The sequence below is a fragment of the Mytilus californianus genome, unplaced genomic scaffold, assembly GCF_021869535.1.
Source record: "Mytilus californianus isolate M0D057914Y unplaced genomic scaffold, xbMytCali1.0.p SCAF_11, whole genome shotgun sequence".
In the NCBI taxonomy this organism is placed as follows: domain Eukaryota; kingdom Metazoa; phylum Mollusca; class Bivalvia; order Mytilida; family Mytilidae; genus Mytilus; species Mytilus californianus.
In genome coordinates, this window is record NW_026262593.1 from 16,998,754 (window position 1) to 17,014,690 (window position 15,937).

At 32.0% G+C, this 15,937-nt stretch overlaps 1 protein-coding gene across 1 annotated transcript; it reads left to right on the forward strand.

The window, feature by feature from the left end:
- The first annotated feature begins 3,275 nt into the window (after positions 1-3,275).
- LOC127719680 (uncharacterized) lies at positions 3,276-8,710 on the forward strand. The gene is made up of 2 exons (XM_052225919.1): positions 3,276-3,355; positions 7,005-8,710. The coding sequence occupies exon 2, from the start codon at positions 7,007-7,009 to the stop codon at positions 8,687-8,689; it is 1,683 nt and encodes a 560-aa protein (XP_052081879.1). The 5' UTR covers positions 3,276-3,355; positions 7,005-7,006; the 3' UTR covers positions 8,690-8,710.
- The last annotated feature ends 7,227 nt before the right edge of the window (positions 8,711-15,937 follow it).

Consider the following 15,937-nt stretch of genomic DNA (forward strand, 5'->3'; position numbering starts at 1 on the left):
TATGAAGGTGACGAACACTGAAAACCAAATCTTTCGAAAATTTGAGGTAATTACGAAGAAAATGGTGTTTTGCATGCATACCTATAAATATGATAAAACAAATTTACTGAATAAAACTCAATCAAAGCTACCACGCTTGTAGTTTTGTACACCAGACTCCCGTCTCGTCTTCAAAAGACTCATCATTGACGCTTGAATAAAACAAAATTAAAAGGTCAAATAACTATTGATATTTCATGTCAACATAAAAGTTCTGACTACTTGGTGATATATTCGTGGACGAAACGTTCTTCGGCAATGCCAACCAGCAAGTGGTTATAAAAGCCCCAAAATTTGTCAACGATATCAGGCTTATAATTTCTACTGCAAAACCGAAAAAAGATTCGATGAAACAGTTCGAATCGTCTGCAATCTAACGCAGTGAGTTATGTTGCGTCGATAGTATAGACCTCTCGTGATATGCATGGATTCATATCGTCCCATTATTCTAAAATAGCATTTAGTATTGTGATAGGATTTTGTTCAATCCAGTAATACCGTAAGTATTACATTACAAAGAATATGGACTCTGTCTCAGTGTTTAAATGATTCAAATAAGCTAGAAACGGAAACATTGTGTTCTCGTAACTTGAATAGTTTAAGTCACTTATCCAGAATGGGTAATGTCAACAGGGAAAATTACTTCATCGTGCAAAACGAATTTTAGGGACTCTGAAAAATATGGTATCCATTCGTTTAACTATATAAACATTTGCATACTCCAACTCCTTATTATCACCATGTTAAAAGAAGTAGCACTTTTGGTCAATTGATATCTTCAATTTTTTTCATTGTTGGGCGCTTCTATCGCACAACGCTCAAACGGATATAAAACATAAACTCATACAAAGTGTCGGTTACATGTTACAAGGGAGTAATTAAAGATGACTGGCGCCACCTAGTTTTTACATCCAAGATAATAAGTAGAAATAAATTTATTTTCTGCTGCCCTGTTAATTAGAAAACAAAATTGAAATAGTGAGAAATGAGTGTTGGCTATTGGTGTAGAATAAGCGAGAAATTTGGAGAAAATTCTCTGTGATGAGCAACATTTTCTGTGCAAAATAAAGCAAGGGGTGTTCTTTATTCATACTATTTCGAAAATTCTGGAACCATACAGTACCCTTAAGTATACCATGTTTCCATCAAAAAAGCTGCGGCACCATATGTGTTTTGCAGTTTTATTCACACCCAAAGGTGTTGAAAATTCAGAATTTGAGCGTTTTATCAACGCATCTTTTATAGTGAAAACGAATAACCAAATGACTATTAAAATAAGGAGATGTGGTATGATTGCCAATGAAACAAATATTCACCAAAGTTCAAATGAAGTGGATTTAAGTAATTATAGGCAACAGTACGGCCTTCAACAATGAGAAAACCCATACCGTATAGTCGGCTATAAAAGGCCCCGACATGAAAAATATTAAACAATTCAATTGAGAAAACTAAAGGCCTAATTTATAACAAAACAATTTGCGAAAAACAAATATGACGGACATGAACCAACGACAACCACTGAACTTCAGGCTCCTGACTTGGGACATGCACATAAAGAATGTGGCGGAGTTAAACATGTTTGTTAGCGCTCAACCCTCCCCCTAACCTGAGACAGTGGTGTAACAGCACAACATTGTCGCCTATGTAAATAATTACTTCATTTTAGGCTAAAGCGAAATAACGATTTCTGGCGCACCACTGTATTTTTCCAAATATTTTAGAAACGAAATAGGTAAATTAATAAGCTACTAGGTAGTAAACTAAATTAGAAAAACATTCCTGATCACCATGAAACTATAGTCTATATCATATTTTTACTGGTTTTTTTTTATTCTTCTGTTTAAGGGGTAGGATTCATTAACCCACTGTAAGAACTATAATTCTGTCAAGGACTCTGTCATTACTCATTTATCCTCAACTTTGATAAAATTGCATATATTCAGGCATATCTAAAATAGGGGGCATATTTTTGCTGATGTTAAGCGAATTTTTGTATTTTCTATTGCTAAATGTTACCAAAATATCCCTAAAATATTAAAATTAGGCACAAAATCAAAGGCTATACATTTTTCTTCTTAGTACTATCGAATTTAGTATTCTGTACACAGTTTATTTCATAAAACTTTGTTTCGCTCATGCCACTGTTTTCATATATTCGTGACAAAAACATATAAGTTGGACATAGTTATCAAATAATCAACCTCAAATAAAAGGCCTAAATCAATCTTAATTAATCAAACACCTCGTTTGAAACACAGTAAAACAGTCAAAATATGCTGGTCAATGCCCCCAAGTCTTTAAAAAGTAACGTTTTCTGAAAATGGGGGTACCTGAAAAGAAAGTCATTTTAAATGATGAACAGTTGTATCATTAATCCAAAAATGTGATCGTTACCATTAGGGGTATATAGTTATCGACTTATGCTAAGGTTGTCCGATTTTATTTCAGTATATGTCAGTAAAGGTTAAACGGAATTGATTAAAGATGACTGGCGCCAACTAGTTTTTCATCCAAGATAATAGGTAGAAGTAAATTTATTTTCTGCTGCCCTGTTAATTAGGAAACAAAAATTGAAATAGTGAGAAATGAGTGTTGGCTATTGGTGTAGAAATAGCGAGAAATTTGGAGAAAATTCTCTGTGATGAGTAACATTTTCTGTGCAAAATTGAGCAAGGGGTGTTCTTTATTCATACTTTTTTGAAAATTCCAGAACCATAGAGTACCCTTGAAAAATACCATTTTTCTATCAAAAAATCTGCGGCACCATATGTGTTTTGCACTTTTATTCACGCCCAAAGGTGTTGAAAATTCAGAATTTGAGCATTTTATCAACACATCGATTATAGTGAAAACACAGAACCAACAAAAGGCTACCATTGTCGCCTATGTAAATAATTACTTCAGTTTAACCTACATTAATTAGACTGCGGGATAGACAGTATCGAACTCTTTCTTAATGATTTATTTTAAGACTTCACAAACCGTGTCGTATATTTAAATCATAATGTCGTAAAAATAGATCGTGAGAAAGAGGTATTGATTTTCTTAATTACAAAAAGATAAACACGTCAACTTAACCCTGTTGATATACAGTTTAAATTCAAATAAAAAATTCAAAATAAGTAGTTGACTCTACATTTCTTTAGTAAAGTAAGTAAAATAAGTTTAATTAAAAACAAAACTTTGATATTTATTGTAAATCTCGCTAACATAAACTTAAAATATCACGCGATATGGTACACTTCTACCTGTCAGATGACAAATGTATTTCTTGGCTGACATTCAATGAGTGACGTTTCCAATGGTTAAAATTAAGGTAAAGATCATTTACTTTAAAAATTCTATGTACGTGTGTATTGGGATATCATATAGGTTTGGGCTAATGAAAGGAATGTGTGTATCACTTTGGAATATTTCTCATGCTCATTTTAACCGTAAAAATATGTAGTATGTGAAGAGTAACGAGATTTCAATGTTTATTGGGTACTTTGTGTGAAAAAGGCTTTATTGAAACAATATATCCTACCAAACTATTATGACAGATTTATTGGATAACGGTGTTGTGACTTTTTATGTATCTTGGCAATAGGAGTGTTACATAGCAGACTTTTTGATTTACGAACACGTTCATTTTTAAAGTGAAAATGTGTTAGATTGGGGCCGAGTGATTCTAAATCGCCCATTTTCAGGTTTCAATTGTATATTTTAGTTTTTGTGTATTTTTTTACTAAATGCGACAACAAAAATATTAGGTAGCTATGATAACCACCTTATTGTTATCTAATACACAACAGTGTTTTGCTCTTTTTTAGAATATATTATTTACAATAATTGAAATAAGTAATTATAAATCTAATCTCAATCAAAGCCTATAGTAGGAGGTTTACCTTTCTTCTCTATAAAGAGTCTCCAATGCAATGTCAGTATGGATAAAAAGTAAAATAACAAAAATACCGATCTCCAAGGAAAATTCAAAATGGAAAGTCTTTGTCAAATGGCAAAATCAAAAGCTCAAACATATCAAACGAATGGAAAACAACTGTCATATTCAGGACTTCGTACAGGCACTTCGTTATGTAGAAAATGGTTGATCAAACCTGGTTTTTTATAGCTAGCTAAATCTCTCACGTGTATGACAGTCGCATACGAATAAGATATGAATCTGATTGATCTGAAGTTTTTGTTGAATAAAACATATAAAATAAGAATAAGGCAATTATCTTGGGTTGATCATTTATAAGTTGTTTTCTTTGAGAAAAGCTAGCTTAGAATTATGCATGTTATCCCAGAACAGTAATCGTCTTCAAGATTTGTTGGGTATTTAATCTAAACGTGAATTTCGAGCTAAATTTGTTTTGTGCAACTATTTATTTTAATGTATTTTTAAAGTTTTATTGATATTCTTAAATGATCCATGTTCCTATCCATGATAACACGTGAAGCACACCAGTTTAGAATTAGTTTACAAACTAACATCTTAAATATCATACACTTAAATACGGTAGAATGATTTTACCGATGCAAGAATTATAAAAACTCAATGGAGCAGAGAATGAATGTGTATTATTTTAATTTTGACTTTCAATACCCTTTTTATATATTTACATGTCAATTCATGCAATACAAATAATATCGAATTCAAGTAAGCAACGCCTTAGGTAAAATGTTGGCAATTAAATTATTATACACCTTTCGTCACAACTCCTCGGTGTGGCACTTAAATATCCGTTAGATATGGAGAGATTTACTATCTAAAAACTTATAAATTAATAAGTGTTTGATTTTACCTTCAATTTTATATAATATTTCAAACCGTCCTTTGAGGTATTACATTTTAAATCTTAAATCATACAAACTTATCTTACGACCTCTTGTGAACTATATGACGTATATAGTATTGTTTCTGTTCTGGTAGTATATATCGATATTTTGTGGTTTTGAACATCTGAAAATATATCACAGATCGCCATATCTATATAGATACAAGAAGATGTGGTATGAGTGCCAATGAGACAACTTTCCATCCAAGTCACAATTTGTAAAAGTAAACCATTATAGGTCAAAGTACGACCTTCAAAACGGAGCCTTGGCTCGCACCAAACAGCAAGCTATAAAGGGCCCCAAAAATGACTAGTGTAAAACCATTCAAACAGGAAAACCAACGGTCTAATCTATATAAAAAAAAAAATGAGAAACGAGAAACACTTATATGAACCACATCAACAAACGACAACCACTGAACATCAGGTTCCTGACTTAGGACAGGTGCAAACAATTGCAGCGGGTTTAAACGTTTTAATAGGCGCCAACCTTCACCCTACCTGAAACAATAGTGTACCTTTACAACATAGAAAGACGCACTATAAAATATCAATTGAAATGGCTTAACTTAAATCAAAAGACATATTAACAAAAACAAGTGACAATACGCTGAACGAATAAATTTGATCTATGACACAATGTAAATACAAAATAAATAAAACAAGGGTATGTCTATCATTTCAAGTTAACTGGACAGCTCTCACAAAATACAAAACCATCTTCCTCAGAAATAAACATACTGGTCCACTTAATAACATTAGCATATTATCGATGCAAAAATATTTTTCAGTCTAGTCACATTTATTTATTCAAAGAATTCTAAATAATCTATGATCAAGATAGCACTATATGAGCTAGCGTTTTTGTGATATTTAAGGGGAAAGTCTGATCTAAATTCTTACTTGTTTGTTTAAACTTCAAAATCAAAACTTTTATTTACTAAGAATATTAACGGTAAACTTTCTAAATGAAAACGGTTAGATTTTATAATTATAAAACAGAGTATTTTGGTATTTTTTCTGTTAATATATAGAATTGATATAAATGTAAAGATTGATCTCAAAAGAAGGAATCCTTCCATTTAAGAAATAATCGCAATGTCATACACTATATACTTAGATGTATAGATGTATGGGTAAATAAAAGGAGATACTGATAGTCAATGGAATAGTAACGAAAGAATAAAAAACACCAAATGTTTCTAGATATTAATGTACAGTCTTTAACAATAGACAGGTGTTTATACAACATATCAAGCTCTTAATCGTCTAAAATATTCTGAATAAATCAACGAGAAGCTATCAAATATCTCTCAAATAAAAAACATCAATATATGAAACACAAAACTATTGTCGACTTGTCGTTCATAAACCACTTTTTTACAAATATATATATATATATATTTATATTTTTTTTATTTTAGAAATTTAACCACTGTTGCAGATACATTGTATAGTTTGTATAATAGCGTATTAATCTTTAAATTTTTAGAAAGTTGAAAAGGGCCAAAATTATTGACTTATAACTATGAAAGTTATATTTACATGTACGTCTACAGTCAGAAATATGCAATTTATAATAGTCATTATTTTAATACAAATATGGAACGTTATACAATGGACAACATAGGAAGCTCGTTACGACTCCTGGTTAGACACTACATAAGTTTTACGATCGCCATAACGAATTGGTTGACCGATATGATATGTCTGTGTAAACTCTCTAGCCACATGTTTTCGCAGTCTTAATCTTTAGATACCAGAATAGTCGTCTTATCTCTAATTTAACCTATTGTTGCCTATAACACATTGTGACATTTTGATTGAGTGTAAATTTGCATGACGAATGATGCATGCATATCAGGAGACTCTTACCCTGTCGACGTACGTGTCGCTACGTTTTGGACTTCATGTAATTCCCTCAGTTTTTGTTTGTTATATAAATTTACTTCTCAATCAATTTACGAGATTTGAACATCGGTAAACTACTGTTGCCTAAATTTAAATACAGGTTGGTTGGACCTTCTGTGAGCAAGATAAACAAAAAATCATTCAATTGCTCCTGTACCTAGATTTGCCACTTATTCACCGGTAGTATTATTTCTAAAACATTCAACTACATATAATATATCTCATATTTTGCAGAGATGACAACAAATCCTAAAGTTTGCAGTATATGTGATCAACGCCATATCACTAAGCCCTCAACTGACTGGTGTTCCGAATGTAACCAAGCTTTATGTACCGAATGCAGAGATGTCCATGCAATTATCAAAGCTTTACAACATCATTCAATGGTACCAATTTCAAACTACTTATCTCTTGGTTCCTCTTTTTCTTTAGTTGAAGGACATTGTTCCTTACACGACGACAAGTACCAACTGTTTTGCCAAACCCATGACTGTTTGCTGTGCCTTACGTGTTTAGAAGAACACATGAAGTGTGAGGACGTCGTTCGTATCAGTAAGTTAACCAAAGATGTCAAAACATCTAAGAATTTTATAGAAGCTCAAAAGGGCTTATCGGATATCACACTGAAGCTTTCGAAATTACAAAGTCATCTTGAGGAGAACTTAAGCGATATCAAGATACAGAAAGAATCAGCCCTTCGAGAAATAACTCAGATTAGAGAAAAGATGAATAATCATCTAAATCAGATTGAAAACGCTCTGGAAACAGAACTATGTGAATTAGTTGATAATCAGTGCAATAACAATATTCATTTGACTTTGCAAGAGGTTATAAAGGAGAAAGCAAATGTTGAACATGTTCAGCAGCAGATGGAAGACCTCTGCATATATGGATCAGATCTCCAAGCGTTCTTTTGCCTGCAAAAAATATTTGCAAAAACTGCCAGAGCAGATCAGTACTTGCAGACATTAGCAGACGATGGTAGATTAGATAAGGTGACATTTACCTGTAATATTGTTAAGCAAATTCCTGAATTCTTTGAGAATGTAAAGAGTTTAGGATCAATTCAATTACAGAAAATTCCGAGTCAGATTACACTGGAAAGTACAAAGGATAAAGAGGCACAGTTGGTAGGTTTGGGAAACATATCTATTAATGATATCAAACTCAATTTGGTTCATACTATCAATCTAACTGGAGAATTCACCGGATGTTGCATTCTCCCAGATGAAACGATTGTTCTTTGTGATTCTAAATATAACAGTGACTGTATACAAATATTACATCCACATGGAGAACTCATTTTTAAAATCCCCACGGCATCCAGCTATCATTCGGATGTAACATATATTGATTACCGAACCGTAGCTGTATCATCAGACGTCCAACAACAAGTACATATCATAAATGTAGATACAAAAGCCATGAAGACCATCCCAACCACAGATTCATGTTATGGAATAACACACAGAGAGGGATCACTGTTATGTTGTATTCAAGGAAAAGGCATCCAAAGTGTCAATCTTCTGAGTGAAAAAAGTACTACGATTGTAAATTGCAATCTTAGTACATTGTCTTCTATTAATTTTGCCGCCAAAAAAATATTTTATACTAACCAAAAAAGAAATAGCGTGACGTGCTGTGATACGGAGGGTAACATTATCTGGACATTCAGAGACGCTTCTGTTGTGAAGGATCTTCGTAGAATTGCAGTGGACAATGTGGGGAATGTTTATATTGTTAGTTACAGTCAAAATAAACTCGTTGTATTGTCTGCTGACGGACAACAAAATAGACAACTGCTATCTGAAAAGGATGGACTTCTAAAACCGTATGCTATTTGTTATGACAAAAACAAAAATCGTCTCCTGATTTTTAATCGAAAAAATACCGGGTTTTTGTTTGATGTAGCATTATAAAACAAATTTATTTTTTTTTTTTCCGTGTTTGTTGTTTTATTTATTATTTCGTTTGGTTTTTTTTTTTTTTTTTTTTTTTTTTTTTGGTTTTTTTAATTTTTTTTGGGGGGGTATGTATATTTTAATGAATAAAAATAAGTAGTATAAAGTGTTTGCAAAATGATGGCAATTTTGTTTGCCAAAATCAAAGCAATTGATTTCGTTAAATTTTGCCAAAATTTGTAATAAAAATTTATAAAATTATTAGTCGTGATAGACAATTGTACTAGTCGAACCCTTTGCTTTGCACAGCACATAAATTTTTCGGACTTGAGGCCTTTTGTGTACTTTCAAAAATCACAACTAGCATAAAAAAAATGTTATTTCAGATTTGAAAATAGTAAACAGTCGATTTATCAAAATATGAAATAGTTATTCGTTTCATACAAGCAAATATGTATAATTTCACATTGTGACCATGTTAATAGGATCGTTTTGTTTTCATTTAAAATACTTGAAATGATGCAGGCTGGTTTATCATAAAAAAATGAATTATGACATACCGATTATTTTCTATTCATGAAACAAATCGATCGATATCAATTTGGTAATACATCATCTATAATGCATTAATGTCAGAAACGCTCCATGATTGTGTACGTGCTGATTGTTTAGCACGGTTACGATCGGTAAACAGCGTTACCAAAAACCGAGAGTTCTTTGCAGCCAAAATTTTCTACCAACAACCACCGAATGAGACGTATGTTTTGTCAATTACAACATATAAATTAGGATAATAAACGTAAAAAAACGTACATAAAGGACTTAGTTGGGTTATATATGCATGCATTGGTTCAATAATTTCAATAACATTAACATCACCAGAAACTCATGTCATGTAACTTTAAAGGTAATGTGATATACTTATCTTAATACTTATTCCGTCAAAGATTTTGCATAAGCACACAGAACACTGCATATAGGCACTCAGCTATTGTCTATTGTCTAACGTTGACACAGTTTTTTTGGACTACAAGATACATGTGTCACACTTTGTCATCTCACGGCATGAGACGCAGTGCAATCCTAGCTGTATCTTGACATCTTTAGTTTTCTATGTAGTTTCTATTTTATTGTTTGTCTTTTCGTCGCCCATGGCGGTGTCAGTTTCTCTTCGATGTATATAAGTTTTGAATGTCCCATTGGTATGTCCCGATTCGTTTTTGCATTCGCGTGTAGTTTGCGTTAAATTGGTGGAAAAAGGCGTTATCTCGCAACTTCCACGATAAGTTGCATATGTAAGGACGGATAGACTAGTTTGAACCTTTCACCTTCAATATAGTGTCATGATGTGCTCTTCTCTTTTCAAAAAAGTGCAATAAAATGCAAGGTCTGTAGGTTCAAGGTCATTGAAATTTGGTAATTCTCCTTTTAGTTGTTACTCCAAACAAAGTCACAAAAAACTTCCGTCCACAAATTGAAATCAGTGGTCGTACAACAAAGTGCCATGGTGAGGAAGCATGGCTTTGGTAATCTCGTTCTTCTTCGTTTTCATTCTTTAATTCTGTGATATCGTCTGTCACTGTCGATGATTAGTAGTATATTCATGTTTTGAGGTAGATTCGAAACATGGTGATGTAACCATGTTAACCCTTTTCTTTTTTTCTGTGTTATAGTAATCTCAGATTCATCCTATCACATGAACCATTGACAATAATATCGAAATTTAAACATTCAACTGTACTACTCAAGAAGAAAGAAAATCATTTAGATATTCCTGCAGCGGCTGGTCGTAATTAATTTAGATATGTGCAAATGACAGAATCCTTTGTTCAGAGAATAAGAAAGGTTTTTCTCAGTATGCATCTTCTTCTATGTATTAGCCTGCTGTAAGTAGAAACATCTCCATATGGAGTATATATCCATAGTAATTTTAATTTTAATGATGTACAGCACATACATATAAACAGAGACATATACAATATGTCTCTGGTATAAAATAAAATAAAATGTTATTGTTTTATATGCCATATATATATACAGGGACTAGTTTTATTTTAAAGATTTATCTCATATAAAATTTAGCAAAGGATGTTAAAATCAAACGATACTGTTTAATAAAGGTAAACCGACTTCTGTTGAGTATACATTTTTTTAAAGATAAAAGGTAAAATATGAGTAAGTTTGATAAAACAAGGTAAAATATGAGTAAGTATGATAAAATATGAGGTCTTCATCCGCTGTATCAATCATCCAATAATATATCTTTATTCTCATCACCAAATACATAGGTACAGAGAAGACATGTAATACATTACATTTAACACAAAAACATAAATATACAATATATATACAACAACAACAAAAAACAAACAATTTCAATTTATTATACACTCGCTTGTTTATAATTCTTCTAAACTTGCATAAATTTATGAGATCTGTCCTTTTTGTAGAAGTCATAATTTCAGTGAATAATATAAAATTTGGCCTTCTATTTAAATTTTGTTTTATAAATTTATTTCTCTCTTCTTTAAGGATGTGCTCCTCTGAAGAGCCAAAAATTTCTAGAATTAATCTTTTTTCTTAACCTGATTTTTTGGTTTATATGACTGTAAAAAAAATAGTTGGTGAAGAAAACATCATATGGTGGTGCACTTCTTTTTTTGCTACAGCCATTTGAAAGTACCCAATTTTGATGATTTTCCCATTTTCATCAATTTTTACCCAATTTTGGGCTATTATCATGAAAGAAATCACAGATTCACAATTAAACTTTTTTTCATACTTTTACATTTTATTTTTCTTAACCTGATTTTATGGTTTATATGACTGTAAAAAAATAGTCGGTGAAGAAAACATCATATGGTGGTGCACTTCTTTTTTTTGCTACAGCCATTTGAAAGTACCCAAATTTGATGATTTTCCCATTTTTCTTCAATTTTTACCCATTTTTGGGCTATTATCATGAAAGAAATCACAGTTTCACAATAAAACTTGTTTTCATACTTTCACTAAAGATGAAGTGGACCAAACTAAATAAATTTAACTTAAAAAAAACTATAGGTAGGTGTTAATATAAGAAAGTTTTATAAAATATTCATTTTTTTTTTTTGGTTGCTTTTTCGTGCCAAATTTACCATGTTGTCAATTTTGTAAATTTGGGATTTTTCTCTTTTTTTTTTTAGAACAAAAGCATATTATTTCAACTTCTTTTTATAAATGATTGACAAAATACACATCTCAGAAATTTGAAAAGAAAAAATTGATATGGGATGTACATGTATCTGGTAAAATCATTTCTTGTACCCCTCACCCATTTTCTCAACATTTTGGCTAATGAGACTGACTTGATTGGTTATAAAATTTGAAAATTTTATTACTCAAAAACTACTTATTGTAAATACACAATTTTTTCACAGAGTTAAGTTTGATTGTAATATTTTTTAAATTCATTGATATTTTCCACTTGTAAGACATGTTTTGGAAATAATTCCAGAACGAGATTTCAACGAGACTGAAACATCAGAAGAATATATCCTTAAGTGTGAACAATTATAATGTAGTGGAATTTATCCCCAATGTCTAGATTGCATAAATTACACTTTTTTTCCCCTTTCTATATTGAACCATCTTCCAAATTCGACTGGAAGTTTAAAGTTACATATTCTAAATTTACATAATGTCAAAATATCTTTTTCGTCTAAAATGTTGAAAATCAATAAGTTCATATCAAACTAATGGATTGAGTTTATCCTATATTGTCTTGGTAGTGTAGAATACGTACACTTTAAAATTAATAAAACTAAGCCAAGTGTGATTTTTTTTTTGTTGAATAAAAGTTTACGATCACTTTATTTAATTGCATCTTTTTTAAAATAATTTGGCATCACTAATGAGTTTTAAATGAGATTAAAGAATAGTCAATACATGTGCGACCATGGTTAGTGGCGAAGAGTACGGTACGAAACAAATATGGTCCGAAAATATAATTAATCTAGAGTTGCTTCCCCTTTAAGACTTTTTTGAAAGCTAGTTTCTGATTGGTTATTTTAAAACAAGCGGGCTATTGGAACATCGACGATAAAGAATGGTAAATAATACTGAAATTCTGAATAAATAGGAACACCACTAAAATGATCATGTTAAGACCCTCTTCCATCAGATATAAGAGAGTGTTTACAAATTATGTTTGAACCTGTGACGTCGTCGTAAACACCAGAGATATCCATAGGCACAGGGAAACCGTAAAAATTATAATTTTAAAATCATACAATTATTTCCCTTGCTTGCGAAGCGTTTATTTTAGAATTTAATACCCTATATCCAATGAGTATGAATTTATCATAGCAGTGAAAAGTCTGTATTAAAATCAGTCCACTCCTGAGTCCTGGTGGATTCAAAATCTATAGACTGAATTTGTTTTCTGTACTCCCCAAATATCCGGGTCCGTTGGCCCTGATTCGCGTTCACCCTAGTACCTGTTTGCCCTAATACCTGTTCGCACTGAGTCTGTTCGCCCTGATTTCTATTTCATTTTGTTGTCATGTATGATATAAATTATTTGAATTAATTATGTTAAAGCCCTGATTACTATTTCATTTTGTTGTCATTTATGATATAAATTATTTGAATAAATTATGTTAAAGTTTGAAAATTCCGCCGAAACATTTGGTCAGATTATACGTTTTCGTACGTAATATGAATTCGTACTATGTGGCTTTTCCCAATGGAAATTGTGACGTCACAATGTATTCTTAATAGGACGAAAACCCATGAGACGAGGATTTATGTTGTATTGATGCAACCAGATAATGATTTTTCTTTTGATTTGCATTGAATTTTCCTGCCAGAATATTCATCATGTTGAATGTGGACAGTATTTTGAAGAAGAAGAAGTGTTCAGGAACTGGAGACCAAGTTATCTGTATGAATTTATCTTTTTTGAAACCTTGTAACAATTTCAAAACAATCCAAACGGGTATAACAAGATCCAACTCACTCAACACATTAAGATCAAAGAAGCCAAGCGGCGGAAACAATTTCCCTTTAATGTCTTACAATTCTTACATCATTGTTTTAACTCATTCCAAGCTGACTTGTTTATTTTAAAAAAACAATTTCATTATTAATCCATCAAAAACAATAACTACAACAATCAGTGAGACCAAAGACATCATAATCATATCTATAATCAGCTTTCTAAATTACAAAACTTAGAATTTTCGGAATACTAAGGCTTTTCCACCTCAGAAATATATTACCTTAGCTGTATTTGGCAAAACTTTTAGGAATTTTGGGTCCTCAATGCTCTTCAACTTCGTACTTTATTTGGCCTTATTAACTTTTTTGATTCGAGCAAAGTTTCAATCTAGGTATCTATGATGAGTGTATTTACAATCAACAGTCATAAAAAGTAATTCTGAATAAAAACAAATGTAACAATGAAGCCAATTAGCCTGATTAATGCTCCAAAGCAAAAATGTTATTCATGAATTATGTGATCTACATTTTTAGGCAGTTAAGCTGCCTTATGCGAGCACCCTAGATTTGTGTTCTACCCAATAAATGCTGAAATACGTGCCATTGTTATTATCTAGCTGGATATAATGTTATTTATAACTAATTGAATAGTTTTTTCATACTTTTAATTCTGGATTACAAAAATATGACCAGAAAAAACCTTAAATGATCGTCGAACCACCCAAAAGTTTTGAAGTTGCACATAGGAAGTAGAGCACATTAGGAATCCTTATGTAGTTTATTATCCCCTGTGCTTTTGGCTAAGATGTCAAAGAACAATTGTATGAAATATTTAATCGCCGAAAATCTTTAAAGACAAGTAGTTTAGATTTCCCAAATGGCAAAAGTCGTAGGAATATTGTTTGTCGTCAATACGTGGTACAACTACGTCAGTAGTCTATTAATAAGTTCAACTGTTCATGCTGTTGGCGGCAATTTCAAATTAGAAGACGAAATTTTCGTATCATTTCAATTTGGAGGCAGGGGTTCAAATTAGCGGTGGTCCGAGGTCCGCGACCTTCCAGTTTTGCAATCGGACTCTCGACTTGGTTACTAGCTACGCCCGACGGACCTTTCACTTGAAAGAAATTAAAAATAACTTTGCAAACCTTTTTACCAAAGTCTCTAAATAAACGATCTCAAAACGTATTTTCATCTTTATTATTCATAACAGCGATGTTCATTTTGTTCAACCGCTAGCTTTATACAGATAATCGCCGACAAGTAATGTGTAAATTCGAGTAAAATCGTATCCGACTGACAAAAACAACATCGAAAAACAATGGATGCCGTGTAGACAATTACAATATCGGGTCCGATTCCGGAAGCGGATAAGGGTAATTCCGGGTTTTGGAGATCAACTACAAAAAAAAAAATTTCAGGCAGGTGACAAAATACATCTATGCATGGTAAATAAATATAAACACTAGAAATGGAAACCAAAAGATATATGTAAAAGAAAGAAAAAGCAAAAAATATTTGATACAGAAACTCAAAATTACTTTCTGACAAATTTTAATGTCCAAATCCAATACAATGTGACAGCTGGGAACAGTATATCTAACAATATATATGTTCCTGGTGACAGTATAAATCTTCTTTATCAATGATAAATGTTGATAATGCATGTAAGATGCTTTTAAAGTGTAAACATATTACTGCAATTTTTTTCTCAATTTTGAAGGGTCAGTTAAAATAGCTGGAAGTTTCTTACTTTGTTTTCACAAATAGTGCAACTAGATTATATGATACCTGAATGTAAGCAAATCATATGATATATAGGTGGAATCCTTTGGGTCACTCTACCCCCTCCTGTTTGATAACTTTGAAACGGATGAGATCCCCACTCCTAAACCATATATATTCATGTATGGGACTATATAACTAATCAAATGAAATATAGGGGGAAGTCCCTAGGGTTACCCCACCCCTCCTGTTTGAGAACTTGGAAACAGTCGAGATCCCCACCCCTAAACCATATATATTCATGTATGGGACAATATAACTAATCAAATGAAATACAGGGGAGTCCCTGGGGTCACCCCAACCCTCCTGTTTGGGAACTTTGAAATGGTCGAGATCCCCACCCCTAAACCAAATATATTCATGTATGGGCCAATATAATAAATCAAATGAAATATAGAGGGAGTCCCTGCGGTCACCCCACCCCTCCTGTTTGAGAATTTGGAAACGGTCAAGATCCCAAGACAAGACAAGACAATTTATTTAAACTTAAGCACACGTATGGTG

Excerpts from the sequence above, each read along its gene's own strand:
- LOC127719680 (XM_052225919.1), top strand. The coding sequence starts at position 7,007 with ATGACAACAAATCCTAAAGTTTGCAGTATATGTGATCAACGCCATATC.